Source organism: Trichoderma aggressivum, assembly GCF_033847375.1.
Source record: "Trichoderma aggressivum f. europaeum strain CBS 100526 chromosome Unknown scaffold_001, whole genome shotgun sequence".
NCBI classification, from domain to species: domain Eukaryota; kingdom Fungi; phylum Ascomycota; class Sordariomycetes; order Hypocreales; family Hypocreaceae; genus Trichoderma; species Trichoderma aggressivum.
The window spans coordinates 582,011-596,280 of NW_026946367.1; the positions used below are offsets into that span (position 1 = coordinate 582,011).

Genomic DNA, 14,270 nt, shown 5'->3' on the forward strand with positions numbered 1-14,270 from the left:
GCCAGTGTGGCCGGCTCTGAGACCTGTCTCAGGGTTTAGGGAAAGGCTTCGAGCCAGAGAAAGGGAGAGGAGGTTGCATAGTCTTGAAGGAGACGGCTACCACGGCTGCGTGACATGTAAATAAGAGAGAGAAAGCTTAAAGATGAGTAATGGCCGGTCGAGGAGGGTCGGATCTCTGGCAGCTCTGGAATGCCCGCTCCCTCCCCCCTTGTGCGTGGTGATCCATCCTTGATAGCGGTTGGGTCGGTCCCATGTCAGCGAGCAAAGCTTGTCTGGGTCCCGGACCCAGTTAGATTTGCAATTACAGCCACGATGGCGAGACGGAGGGTGGGGGGGATACCGGCGAGGAATCCAACCTGGCCAACGTCCGCATGCCAAAGGTGAAGAATAGGCTTGCAAAGTTCGAGTAACTTGGGGCGGACGCCGTCTTGCCAATCCCCGGTTTTCTTTCCCGCCTTGCTCCATCCCGCCGTGCCATGGCTTTATCGATGCTCGCCATAGTTGCCCGTAGAGTTTGCTGGGCTGGCCATGATCGGCTCGCCTTCCGTGATCATCGGAGCTTCTTCGTCTGATCGCTGCGTCGTTGCCACTCCATCAGCTTATCCTGATGCCTGAGTCTCTCGGTCCGTTGCCAGCATGGAATCTTTCTTGGCTGCAAGCCGCCGAGTTAGTCTGTTCGGTAGTTTGAGCGCCGCCGCCGGCCATCGGGGCGCATAAAGAGCAATAATACGAAATCCACCGCGGGCTAGCGAGAGCGTGATGGAGAGAAGTCTTGCAGGTGGACCAGAAAAGCGGTTCTGATGGGCAAAGTTGTTGGCGATTCTGTACATTTACATGGACGACCAGGGATGGACGTCTTCGGGTTGCCTGTTTGGAGCAGCCGGAGGTGGGCTTATCGCACGTGCAGCTGCATCAGGCGAGAGGCGAAGTAATTTCTCCATCAAAACTCCGGGAACCATGAGATGGAAAATCTTTCACCTGTACTGTACGGTATACTCGTACATCACATCACCACATACTTTGGCTTATCAAACTCACAAATATCGTATCACGCCCAATTACACGTCATATCTGTGCAATTCTAGAAGGAGTAGCAGCTTCCGTGTACATGTCCGGCTTATATCAGGAACGGCAAACGCCATCAGTTTTTGTGGTGGCGAGCATGACCTTTGTTTGCGCAATCCGCACCACTTTTTTTTTCCCTTTGTCTTTCAACCATCCCAGCCCTGTCAGGTACACTAACAAACTAACAAACGCCCTGGCTTGAAAGATTTCTGCCGCGATTCAGCTAATCTTACTTTGGCTCGCTTCGATAAGAATCTGCCAGGGGCCCCCAACAACTGCCGCCACATGGGAGGCCAGCATAGGCCAGATAGTTCTTTCAGGGCGTCCCAGAATTTCTTCTCGAACTGTTCAATCTGTCATCTTGAGACGAGAATCAGCCTATCGGAAGATACCCTGAAGCTTATCTGCGGCCGTTAGTGCCCAGATATCAGGAGCAAAGTCATGCAAAAACTCTGCATCGCTCACACCGAACCCTGACTCTGGGTTATCAACGAGTCAGCGTGCGACGGCCGTTGAGACTATTGCTCGCACTTTGATATCCCGAATTGCTGCCTAACCGATAGCTCTCAGCTCAGACGAGCCCAAAAGCAAGAAACAGGGAAAACGGCCCATCGCTGATCCCGGCCCAAGCTCCTTCATGGGCCCTGGACGGACCGAGGATGCAAAGCTTAGCACAAAGCACATCACGGAACGAACCCACAAGGGCCCACGTTGGCGTCTGGGAGTAGATCAGGAATCTCGTCTCGCTTGGACAATCACACTGCTAAGCCAGCAAGCTTGCGCGTGCACTTTATCTGGATATTAATAGTAACCGCCATAAAGTTGATCGAAGTCCAGTTTATTCCTGGAGCCTCCTACCTAGATGGCTGTTGGAGACTCGTATTCCTAGATTTTGGAGCTAGATAGGAGCTCCATGTTGTGGAACTGCCATGAACGGGACCATCCGAGGGTCTCGGCTGCGTCTACTCTTTAGACAAGCCGTTTCATGTAAACGGGTGTGTCTGTGTGAGTCTGAAACATTATGAATGCGAGCAGCTGATGCACAAGTCGGTGAGTGCTTTGCATGACCAAGTATGGAATATGTGGCTTACAACGCGGCCCTTTTCTGCCAAGATTTTGAATGAATGACATATCGGCTGCTCCATGCCAATTCAAGGCAAATCGAATCTTCCGAGGTGCATCAATGCAACGAGTACATTGTGTTTAAACAACTCGACATGCAGACGTCATCTTCATTCGCTTGATACAATGTCTCCTGTCTCTGTTCCTGAAACCTGCTCAAGATCCAAAGCCACTGACGATCTTGTCTAATTTGACCCGCATATACGTCGCGCCCATGTGTTACATATTTTCCTTGACAGTTTGACAGTTCGCTCGTTTGCAATTGTTTCATTCTCAGATGTCTTGCTTTCTGACGACTCTGTCATCTCTCATGGCGTATAACCTGTAGCGAAATCAGGATCTACCAATTCCAATGATGAACTGTTTAATACTGACCCCAATGATCGTCAGGGGACTGTTTCTTTTCTTTTTCTCTTTGCCCCCTAAAAGACGCTTGGATATGACTTGAGACTTCAAAATTGGGCTGATACATGCAGCGAGGAGTAATGGCAGCGCTCGGTTTCATAAGCAACCGACCGCCACATCTTCGACCCCATACTCGAACAATAGAATAACAAATGTTTTATGTCGTGGAATAATGTATATGACGCTAATATTACTTGAATAGGTATTATTTGAGAACAACAATCTTTCTTGCTACTGTAGCTTCTTTGAAGAATCCCGAGCCGCACACACGAATCCTCCTTCTCCCGAGCAACGTGATAGATCTTACGCATAAGCGCTGGTCTGGCTCTCACAATACTCAAAGAATTTCGTCGCCTTGGTAGGCTCTTCTCCTTGCTTGGAAGCCAGGTGTGCATCAATGTCAGGACGAGTCGAGCCAAATCGACCCCAGGGAATGACAAATCGTCCGCTGTGCTCTGGCTTGACGTCCGGAGACAAGCCGGCAAATAATTCTGTGTAGGCACCAAAGATGGGATCGTGAAGGAGCGGTATCTGACTTGAGAGTTAGAAAGAATTGCACTTCAATTGGTCTTGTAAAATGCGAAGTACTTACAATTGCATAGTATTCCCACGCAGGCATGTCGCGCTGCAGAGGCGTCTTGAGGTTGCCGGGATTGGCAGCCTTTGTAGTAGAGGAGTAGTCAGTATAACGAAAGGTGCCGAGAAATAATGATGAGTTCCCTTACCAAGTGGAAAATTCCCTTCTCGGCATCTCGCTTGGCCCATTCGCTACAAATAAAGAGATTTCCAGTCTTGCTAACTGCATATCTAACATTGATGTCTGGAAACTTCTTCTTGTAATCGAGATTGTCAAGATCTATGCCACCTTTGGGCGCCATGATTTGGATCATAAGCGATCCCAGCCAAACAACGCGAACGCTTCCTGCTGGCAAGGATTTGGCCGTTGATTCAAGGAGGGGATGCAGCAGCTTTGTGAAGAGGAAGGGACCAAAACAATTAACAGCGAGCATCAGCTCATGCTCCTGGATGAAGACTATGTTAGATACCTCGTACTAAGCCTTGCCGATGACATGTAAGTGCGACGACATACCTGCTTCGATTTGGTGGGTGAGTTCTTGGGCAAACGCATGATTCCTGCATTGTTCCAAAGATTGTCGAGCCGAGTCTCCTTTGCAAGGAAAGCATCTGCGCTGGCCTTGATGGATGTTAAATCGGCCAAGTCGAGCTGTAAGAACTCTAGCCTTCCCTTGGAGTCGGGATGAGCCGCCTTTATCGTCTTGATTGCGTCTTGGCCGGCATCTTCACGGCGACCGGCAATGTACACAACTGCGTTTTTCGCATACAGAATTTTGGCGAGCTGATATCCGACGCCCGAATATCCACCAGTCACAATAACAACCTGCCACACAAAATTCGGTGTGAATATGACGATTTAAGGTTAAGTGTAAACAAGAAGAGTTGTGGTAGCTTTGCTGACCTTTCCAGAGAGATCTCCCAACTCCTTCTCAGTGAAGGTAGGCTTCGAGGGCCAACCCTGAGTTAAGAGGCTACCAAGGCCTTGAAACATGGTTGCGAAAGAGGGTTGAGAGTTGCGGCGCTGTCTGACTGTTTAATGCTGCAATACAACGAGTTGAGGAAAAGCGCTCAACTGAACTATACCGCTTTATTTGCGTAGATAATAGAGAATAGAGGGGAGCTGAAAAGAGTACACGAATCACGCAAGTTTATATATTACGCTATTGATAAATTAGTCAAGTCGCCTCCAATTTGCTCCCAAACTCCACTGGGTCCTCGGTGTTTCAATGTTTAGTTTACAATTCACAACGTGGGCAGCAAGCCACCCATGCAATCCACGGGAGTTAAGCTCTGGGCCTTTGCGGAGGAGTCCTTGCATGATCACAAATCTATTTTGACGAACTGGGATTGAATCGTAGTTTTAAGATAACAGCTCTTAAGTTCGACAGTACTTTTCTCAGTCGCAACCATTCCTGTTTAATCTATAGTTTCCGTCTGGTGTCATTCGCTATACGCGCAAAAACATCTTTTTTTTGTATACCTACTCTTCATTGAAGCGGACTCACGGCCGAAAACTGTCTCTCCTCCGGGCTTCAATACCATCCGTCGGCTTTCCAGCTGCCCCCACCCTGGTCCCCCGGCACCGACTTGCCGAGGGACGCCAGATTCGCAATCTCACAGCGGAAAAGTAGTCCACGATCGGTGAGAGGCTGGCTCGGCTGGCGGGCATTTTCATTGGCCCGCGGACTAGCTACAGGCGGAGGTTGGAGTGCTTGGCTTGTTGTCAGCTTTTGCCCAAGGAAGCTACTTTCTTGTCATCAATTCGACGATGCTTGCTTGTGTGACGATGATTACCACATGGGTATAGTAGTCCATGGTTAGCAAAGGGTTGACAATGACGGATGATACAACATAACTCCGAGCAACGTTGCGGTGATAAAACGCTCATTCAGCTTCTTTAATACAAGGAGTCATTAGGCTATTCATCGTCAGCGGAGAAGCCTCCATCACATACTCCGCAAGCCGTTGTTATTGAGGCCTATCCTTATCCTAGTTTACTCCTATAGAGTGCGGAGAGTTATAGTCTTGATCTCGTTATCGACTACTGTTGGCATGGAGTCAATATGCATTCTACCATCAACACGTCCCAACTAACATCTGGAATGGCGGAAAAGCAGGCCGCTTGCTTGGCACGGCTCCGCCCGTAGGACCAAATAAGCATAAGACGATCCGGGCCTCGTTCTTTGATTCATCGCTTACTGCTGACCAACTTGTGTACCGTACGAGTGTATCCGCTCCATTGGATACCAAAGCTTCCCGCGAGGTTGGATTTCCGTGTCCTTTTTTGACTCTAGCGCAGCGGCATGTGAATTGTCAAGTGCCGAGCGCTAATTGGGTATAAGAAGGACTGCGCGCTGTTTTCATTCAGGACTCATAGCAAGCTCGTGCATGTTACCAAGTTTGAGCTGATGCCTTGATTGCTGCCATTGAGATGTACGTTTGAATGTTGCCTTTATGTATGTACAAGTGTAGTGTGTGATCGACAACACCTTCACGGCCACAGGTACGTACGTATGACTTCATTCACTGTCACTGTTTTAGACCAAAGAAAGAAGGCATTGACCCGGTTATGCAGATTTTCGCATCATGATATGACCTGACCCGTTACATCTACATGTACACGCACCGCAAAAAGTTGCAGCGCAAAAAGTTGTTGGGATGGATTGAGCTGTCTGAGACAAAAGCGCTCAGAATGCCCAGATGATTCGCCAAGTCGGATACACGACAATCATCTATCCATTGGTCTCTTCCCTATCAGTGCTACACTGCATCTCCAACACTAACCCGTTTCCTCCCCTATCTTTCGGATACTCGCTGCTTTCATCCCCGGTAAGATCCGTCCCTCTTCTCTGCTCTAGTCTCTCACAATGCGCCGTCCCAACAGCTCCCCGCATGGAACACACCCGGCAGTGAATGAAACCACAACAAATCAGCGGCATTGGGACTGTGGGTAGGCCGGGCTGCATACTGGACTTGTACTAGAGGGATGGTAAATCTTCGAAAGCCCGCATGCATCTGCTCTCTCTTTTGTTCCGCTTTTTCCACATCGCGCAAATTGCTTCTGCAAACAGCAACTTGGGGGACGCCAAGTTTCTGCAGCTACACCGCATGCCAGTAGTAAAGTGACACGTTGGCTGTCTTAGATGTCATGTGATTCTACAAATCGTATTCAGCGCATCCAAATGGTTACAAGCTATAACTCGAAGATTCCCCCCCCGGGGTTGGTTCTTGTAGTGGTCGCCCTTCTTGATAACACTCCCAGCCGCCAATCCATTTACACAAGCCCACCATGACTTCCTGGTTCCCCGACCCAAGACGAATCGTCACCGGCCACAACTCAGAGGGCAAGGCCGTTGTTGTTGCCGACGGCACTATCCCATGCCAGCCGACACCGATAGGGGCCAACTTTGCCGTGTTATTCGAAACTCACGAGTTCCCCGTGTCCAACGATGGATGGGAGGACCCAACCAAGGTCCGGACCACGGATTTGGCAAATAAGCAGGGAATCGTCCTGCGAGTCGTAGACATTCCGCCGAATGTGGACAAGGCAGGGGTACGATACGATTTAACCTGGAATTGGGAATTGGTGGGGGTGGTTGATGCTGAGAATGTTTACAGATGTTGTTCCATCGAACCGAATCGCTGGATTTCGGCATTCTGTTTAGTGGAGAAGTTATTTGGTATGTTTGCTGCATCTCTGTGAGATTTTGGATGTTAGATTGGAGTCAATTTACTGACGTCTTTCGTTTAGTCACCTTGAGGATGGTGTCGAAATCCATATGAAGCCGGGTGATGTCTGCGTCCAGCGCGGCACAATCCACGGCTGGACGAACAGTACAGACAAGCCGGCACGTCTTTACTTTATCTTATCCGGTAAGAATCCCCTCAGATGAATCCGTCTATTGTGAAGTGACCAGAGAAACTTATGGGTTATTAGCTGCCAAACCGGTCAATGTCAACGGGCAATCATTGACAGCGGCTGGTTACTCCAAGCATGAAGTCGAGTCCGGAGGCGAAATTAAAAAATAGAACACATTGTCGGATAGCGGCTCTCTATGGAAGGAGAAGAGCAGATAATGATTCTTTTTATTTGGATATATCCATTGACAAGACAATGGCGCGAGAAACATAAAACGTCAGGGTTGCGGGATCTCAGGATGTGAAGTACAACAGGGATATTCCTTAGCAATGAAGCGCAAAAATCGGTTCAGTTCGGGGGTTTCTACATCTTCAAAAGACGGTCTGTGTTGTATTGAAGCGAAAAAAATTATTTTAAGTATTTCTTCTAGGCATGTCGCTAATAAAGATGGGAATGAAACACTACGAAATTTGTCCGCTACCAGATTCTCGTAATCACGCAGACAGCAAAAAATCCTCCATGTGCTGCAAATACTTGTACAGCCCAACATCAACTCCATTATCCATCGTATCCTCCGCAAAACTGACCATCTGCAGAGCTTTGGGAAAGTCTTCTTCCGAGGGAAAGTGACCGCTCGAAAGAGAATGCTGAATTGTCAACGCTATTCGAAGGTAGGTCCGCGGTTTTCCGGCAAACAATTGAGCCCATTTATTTTTCGGCTCCTTATCCCTCTCCTGGGTCTTCCCCCCGGGTGGGAAGCTGGATAGAAGCTCGGGAGGGAAGCATGTGTCTGTCAGCTGCTCCTGTTGGGCAATCTCGACGGATTCCGTTGTTTGGATGTGCGCGATGATTTGTTTGATGAATTTGAGGACGTTGTTGGCGTTTTCGTGGAGGCTTCGGAACTTGTTCATGACGTTTGTGTAGACCATTAGGTCACGCTTGTTGTCTGCGGCGAGAGTTCCGGTATTGAGTATTTTTGCGTCCAAAACTTGCCATATAAGCGGAATGGCGGAGAAGGTGACGCTGGTAATCGGGTCAGCATGAAGATCCGAGTAAAAGAAGACGGCTTGCTTACAATGTGTTTGGCAAGTACTGAACAAGGCCTAGACGAGCCAAATGCATGAAGACTCCGGTAATGCCCTTCAAGGCAGAGTCCATTTCTGCTTGCACTTGCAAATCATTCTCCTGTGCATCGGAAGCATGACTAGGATTGGATACGGATAATAACATCATGTGATAGCACAAACTTGCTCTCGCAGAACTGGTAAAGATGTCAGCGCATGGCTCATCTCCTGCTGTTCAAAACATCTGTTGGACTTACTAGTAGTAGATAAACGTCATCTTGGTAAACATTGTCAATGCCTTGTGGATGCCGATTGATGGCGTGGAAATTTCGAATCGTTCCTTTGTTTTGCGGTACCAAACATCCAACAACTGGAGAGTTTCAACGCAAGCATCAGATTCCTTCTGAACATCCGCATCTGAGTTAACAATCTTGAGGCCGGATGCAGGGTAGAGAATAACAAGAGCCTTGTTCAACGGAATGATGAGTTCGCAAAATGCCGACATCATGTGCGCCAAAATCTGCTTCGTCGGCCTATCGTATACCGTGGAGACCCCTAGCTCATCCGAGAAGTCGGCGAGGCTGAGTCCTGGGAGACTAAAGTCGAATTCGTCGCATCCAATGTTTAACGGTCGTCGTAAGCTCAAAGACATGACCCTGTCTCGCAATATGCAGGCCCACCAGAGTCGTTTGAGGATGAGCTTTGAGGGGTTGTCGTCACCGAGGGTGTAGTACTGATCCGCTCGAGCACATCGAGCGTAGTGAACTGCGTTTACCATCCAGTGTGTGTTTGTCGTGTCGCTTGGCGCAGGCGAGTGGTAGGTTAGCATGACGGCTACCTGGGCATTGACAACATTGTTTCTGTGGATATCGAACTGCATCATTGTCTATGTTGTGAAAGGACTTGTTAGAATCACTCTCATATGGCACTAGGTGTAATCCTCAAACCTTTGCTAATGTGTAAAGCTCGGTGTGAGCCGATTGCACGCTGCTATATCCAAGGCTGAGCAGTGTTGACGGCGAAACATACTGTGGACATGTCAATCTTGATTCACAAATATTGAAGCAATAGATGGGCTTACGGGAGATGAGATGAATAGTATGGCCCGAATCAAGAGAAGGGGAATGCGAGCTTCTGCTGCCCAGAATTCTGCCTCGCTGAGCAGAGGGATGATGGGGTGAACATGTGAGAAGTATTGATGAAAGAATTCTTCCAATAACGTGTCTGAGGGCAAGGAGAGACAGCCTTTTTCTGTCAGGTACTTGACATCGGTATGGCTGAGTTGATTGAGGTAGCCGGGATCGACAAAATAGTAGTTGGTGTAAGGTACGGAACGCGCAGGTGGCTGCAACCCGAAGATGGTGGTTTTGTCGTAGTCAAGCCCCCAAGGGTTGCCAACACTATCGAGGCTAGGTCGCCGTCCAATTTGGCTTGGATCGATGGTGCCATCAGTGAAGGTGAAGTTGTGTTTTGAGGCCTCGGTGTGAGAGTCTGAATCATCCTGCTGAAAGACCGGTATTGTGGATGGTGTCGTGGTTGTCCTAGACGGCGGACTAGACGATGAGGATGGTGTGTGATCACTCTTTACTTCTGTCTGTGCCATTGGAGCAGAGTGGACGTGACGTGAAGGCCTCAGCTTCTCTTCAGCCAGAGACCGAGACTGGTCCAAGCGCTCCTTTTCCTCTTGTTCTATGACCCGCTTCACCCGTTGTTCCCTTTGTCAAGATAAGACGAATCAGTATGGCTGTGATATGCTCTCCACATGTCATGTCAACTTACCATTTCCGCTTCCGCGGCGTGACCTTGCAATTGGCCGAATCCAGCCGGCAGTTTGTGCACGGAAATCCAGTTACCACCACATCACACCTCACCTTGCGTATTCTGCAGACGGTACAGGCATGGCTTGCCCGGAGCCGAGTCCGTGATAGCGGGGAGCCGGGACCTGAGGCCTCTTCATCTGACTTGGACGAGCCCATTACCTCCACTTGGCTTCCGGATTGTGGTGAATCAGGGGGAACTTTTGTATTGTCAGCCTCTCAGGTTGAAGATTGTCGTTGGTTCGCCTTTGCCTCAATGTGGAGAGACGATACGGAGGAGGCCTTGGGTGGTGTGGGTTTAAGATCAGAGATTGCAGATAAGAGATGCGAAATTGAACAGATTCTGGTTTCATGCGAGCCTGAGAAATCGTGGGGAAAATATCCAGCAAACGGTAAACGGTCTCCCAGTTATTTTTCACTTGGTTCTGCTCCAGCTTAATCATTCTTCGGCTTCGGCTTATGGAGACTTAAAGGGCGTCTTCAGCTGGGGGTGGGGAATGGACAAGTTCCCCGGCATTTCTGACGAATCGGAATTGCATGATTTACCCTCGGCTAATTTCGATAAGCCGGATAAGGAAGTACACCGGTATCTTTGGCCTCTTCCCCAGAACTCGTCTGAATCTGGAGAAACATGGAGAATCACGTACTTGTGTCATTAGGGTTAGGGGAATAGGAGAGACTACTGTGAGTAACGAATGTCTTTGTCATCGTTTTGGATATTGTATTGCATGTAGGAAATTGTACTTTTCCACCAGACTTCAACTTCTTTGAGACTCGCGCCAACTCGGAGGCTAAGGTAGTAACACATGATGAGAAACGCAGTCTTCGATACAATTGCTTGACATACCTACATATATATACAGATTTCATTCCCTGTATCCAACAGTCTCCTCATTCTGCTTAGAACTTGGCGGCGTCAAAGTTGCGCACAAAGTCGTAGTAAAACTTGAGCATCTCAATGTGTCCATCAACGCGGGCGTGCTCGTCAATAGTGTGGATGTTGTTCTCAGCGTGGTATCGATCAGGCGTGAATCGCCAAATGTTGTCCGAAAGGCCTACCATCAATTATCAGTAAAATTCAACAAGAACTCTCTCCAAAGTCATCGCATAACTTACCAATGTAATGGCGGGTGTCGGTGTTGCCCGTCATAATCTCTCCAGTAGGAACCACGGTTCCATTCTCGAAAGCAAAAGTGTGTCGAACGGTGCCGGCAAAAACATCCCAAGCCGCGCCACTGGTGGGAGAGACGGGGCTGGGGTGAGATTTGCCATTAGTTGACAGTATCAAAGTGCCCTTGTAGTCGATGACCTCGTGCGACTCGACCTCCTCCTCAGACTCCAGGCCGGCGACGTATTTCTGATATTCATCGTCTCCCTCAAAAGGCTTGAGGGTCAGGCCGTATTTCTTGATGATGTTGCGAACACGTCGAACAGCATTGTGCTGAACTTCGGCAAGGCTATTTTGGTGGGCAACTCGGTAGTTGACACCGAGAACCGTCTTCTCCGGCATGGCGTTCATCTTTTGTCCACCGTTGATCACGTCGACAGCCTGTGAGGTCTGGACAATGTATTGGGTGTTTCGGCCCGCCCTGACCAGGAAATGCGTGATGCCTTCCAAATCCCCCCGTTGAACCAGCTTGGTAAGGTCGGGGTAGGCTTCAGGTGAGTACCGCGCTTGGCATTTGAGATGGTTGTGCACCGGGCCATCCTCAATCAGGCCAGCCTTGAACGGATGCGATTCAAGCTCGGTAATGATTTCAGCAATGATGCCAATGCCCGTGTGAGGGAACGGAATGGAGCTGTGGCCGCCAACCACGTCCAGCTCGAAGAAGATGTCGATGTGGCCCTTCTCCGACACGGCTGGGAGAACGTAGAGTGTGTTGCCGACCTCCTGCAATCCAAGGCCTCCCTCATCCAGGATAGCAGCGAAACTGTCCTTGCCGTACCGCTCCTTGAGAAGGGGTGCAATCTTGCCGGCGCCGCGGAAGCCAGAGCACTCCTCGTCAAATCCAAACGCGAGCACAAACGTGCGCTTCGGTACCCAGTCGCTATTGGATAACAGTGACTCAAATGCTGATAAGACTGCTGTGAGACTGTTCTTGTCGTCTGAAACTCCGCGTCCCCAGATGTACTCGCCATCATACACGGCATCGAAGGGAGGGTAAGTCCACGTCGACGGATCGGCAACCGGGACGACGTCTTGGTGAGCCATCAATAGCACCGGCTTGAGGGACTCGTCTGAACCCTGGATAGTGTAAAGAAGGCCGAGAGTGTTGACCTTTTCCAATTTAGCCCGCTTGTGCCTGTTGGCTGTTAGAAGTTTGATCAGAACGCGACTGAGAGTAGGCCCCGCTCACACGACGGGGAATGTCTCTTTCAAGACATCGTGAAGTTTGTAGAAAGGTTCCCAGCGCTCATCGTGACCGACGTCGCGTAGGTCGTCGTAAGACATGGATGGGACTTGGACAATGGCCTGAAGGCGCTTGACCTGCTGGTCGCGTGCCAGTTTGGAAGAGAAAAGCTCATTGGCAGAAGGCAACCCGTCGCCTGTCGGATCCAGAACCGGAGGCAAGTCGCACTGATACTTGGACGGCGTGATGGAGCTGAGCGGCGCTTGGCCGAAGCCTCCAGCCGGGGCCGCGATGTACGCGGAAGCACCAGCGACGCCGGCCAAGAGCATGGACAGCTTAGCCATTGCCATAGTGAAGATGCGAATCGGCAGCTGGTGATTCGGGCAAGTTTCGAACGGGGAACAGGGACAGAGGAGCGACGAAAGTGGTGAAGCGAAAACGGGATCGAGCTCGGTTTATCAGTGCTCCGAAGAGCTCCAAACCGAGCTGCACATCCCCGCCACCACAGCTAGGCCCCTTGCATATTACGTCTTAGAGTAGGCCGGATTGGGATCGGGGAAAAAAGTCCCTTGTTCTGTTTCTGGATAATTGGAGACATGGAGCGATGCAAGAGGCAAGCGATTCGATTTGTACTCAACTTGAAGAATAGTTGACAACTAACTAGATAAGAAGTTGATAATTCACATCTCCCATTTTAAGTACCTGACAATACGTTGTAATAGATGTTCCCCCAATCGGTTAATTGCTTCTGATTCGTTTGCAACCCTGAGATAAAGACATGACATATGCTGGTGGATAAGGGCCGCGATTTGCGACTTCGGCCAAGGTTCTTATCTCGCAATGACGGATCCTTTTAACGTGCTTCTGGGCCGTCTCTTACTGGGATTACGGACGCCGATTGTGATTGAATGGATAAAATGCCTGCGGCGGGACTAGCACCGCTGTTTAGTGGAATCGGTTCCCTGTTCCGACAAGTCATGCCATCAACTTAGGTATCTGCGTACAGGGAATAGAGGTGCTTTCGGGTGGGATCCGTGAGGCACAACCTGCGGGGATGATTTGATGGGCGGGCAACTCTCTGTGGGTGGAATGGCCGGAAATAGAAGCTATTCCCGTGGTGAGACGCTTATCCGTACGCCATGTTTTCCCAGTCTTATAAGAACTGATTATAAAGAAACAACCTCAGACCGTCTGTGAATCCATGCTTGAAGGGCCTATGCTAAACTGTGTAAGGCGGGACAAAGCCAATTGGTTGTAAAGTTACAAAACGATATTTAGACTCCTCGTAATGCTCAAATACAGATATCCATTAGACCGTTGTCACCAGCATTGATCCTTCACCCAATAGCTCGACGATTTTCTGCAAACTAGTCCCAAGCTTTAAAGCTCAACCAACAACATGTATCTTTTTTCTTGCACGATTAAATGCATCAAAGAAGAATATGTTAGGAGCATAACCTCATGCCGTAAACTTCAAGTTTACAGTTCCGGCGTCCGTTTGTCAAAGGTTCGACTGCACATTCATTGTCCAGGTTGTACAATCTTGTACAAACTGCAGCTTAATACGTCGTCATACGATCAGTCAGCCGTTTGTCATGAAAATAAGATGCGAATGACTCCCTTGTTGTTGTTGTTTGCATATGCCACCAGCCGCAGCTTAACAGTATGTCCCGCACCCTGTCAATCTTTGGACTACGCGGGCGTGAATTGCTACGTAAATGAATCGCTTCATACTCACGTGTTAATATTCTCTTTGGAATACATGTACACAGTTATCCGTATGACACACTGCGCAGTGGAACGTAAGGGTGCGGGAGAGATAGTGTTCACAAAAAGAACTGTACCACATGCCCCAAATATAAGGGATAGCATTCAGCACAGCAATGACTATGTTTAAAAAAAAATACAACGTAAAGTTTTCTCATGCTTCATCATTTCATTATAATCTCGTAGAGTTCTCACGATTGTTTCTTTCCACGTCTGGACTATTAGAACCAAGATCTGACGTATA

The 14,270-nt window shown here is 49.1% G+C and overlaps 4 protein-coding genes across 4 annotated transcripts; 1 reads left to right on the forward strand and 3 right to left on the reverse strand.

Moving 5' to 3' along the window:
* Positions 1–2,895: 2,895 nt before the first annotated feature.
* Triagg1_107 (uncharacterized protein) lies at positions 2,896–4,159 on the reverse strand (the record flags this gene model as incomplete). Its single annotated transcript, XM_062896076.1, has 5 exons — positions 2,896–3,123; positions 3,185–3,253; positions 3,318–3,614; positions 3,683–3,991; positions 4,070–4,159. 5 exons carry the CDS (start codon positions 4,157–4,159, stop codon positions 2,896–2,898), a joined length of 993 nt encoding a protein of 330 aa, XP_062760457.1.
* A 2,298-nt stretch (positions 4,160–6,457) lies between these two features.
* Triagg1_108 (uncharacterized protein) lies at positions 6,458–7,197 on the forward strand (the record flags this gene model as incomplete). Its single annotated transcript, XM_062896087.1, has 4 exons — positions 6,458–6,721; positions 6,787–6,848; positions 6,920–7,041; positions 7,106–7,197. The coding sequence occupies 4 exons, from the start codon at positions 6,458–6,460 to the stop codon at positions 7,195–7,197; spliced, it is 540 nt and encodes a 179-aa protein (XP_062760458.1).
* Positions 7,198–7,521: 324 nt separating this feature from the next.
* On the reverse strand, positions 7,522–9,694 carry Triagg1_109 (transcriptional regulator family: Fungal Specific TF; the record flags this gene model as incomplete). The annotated part of the gene is made up of 5 exons (XM_062896098.1): positions 7,522–8,050; positions 8,103–8,288; positions 8,349–8,977; positions 9,039–9,119; positions 9,173–9,694. The coding sequence occupies 5 exons, from the start codon at positions 9,692–9,694 to the stop codon at positions 7,522–7,524; spliced, it is 1,947 nt and encodes a 648-aa protein (XP_062760459.1).
* A 1,114-nt stretch (positions 9,695–10,808) lies between these two features.
* Positions 10,809–12,609, reverse strand: Triagg1_110 (uncharacterized protein; the record flags this gene model as incomplete). The annotated part of the gene is made up of 3 exons (XM_062896109.1): positions 10,809–10,963; positions 11,025–12,211; positions 12,266–12,609. 3 exons carry the CDS (start codon positions 12,607–12,609, stop codon positions 10,809–10,811), a joined length of 1,686 nt encoding a protein of 561 aa, XP_062760460.1.
* Positions 12,610–14,270: the final 1,661 nt, after the last annotated feature.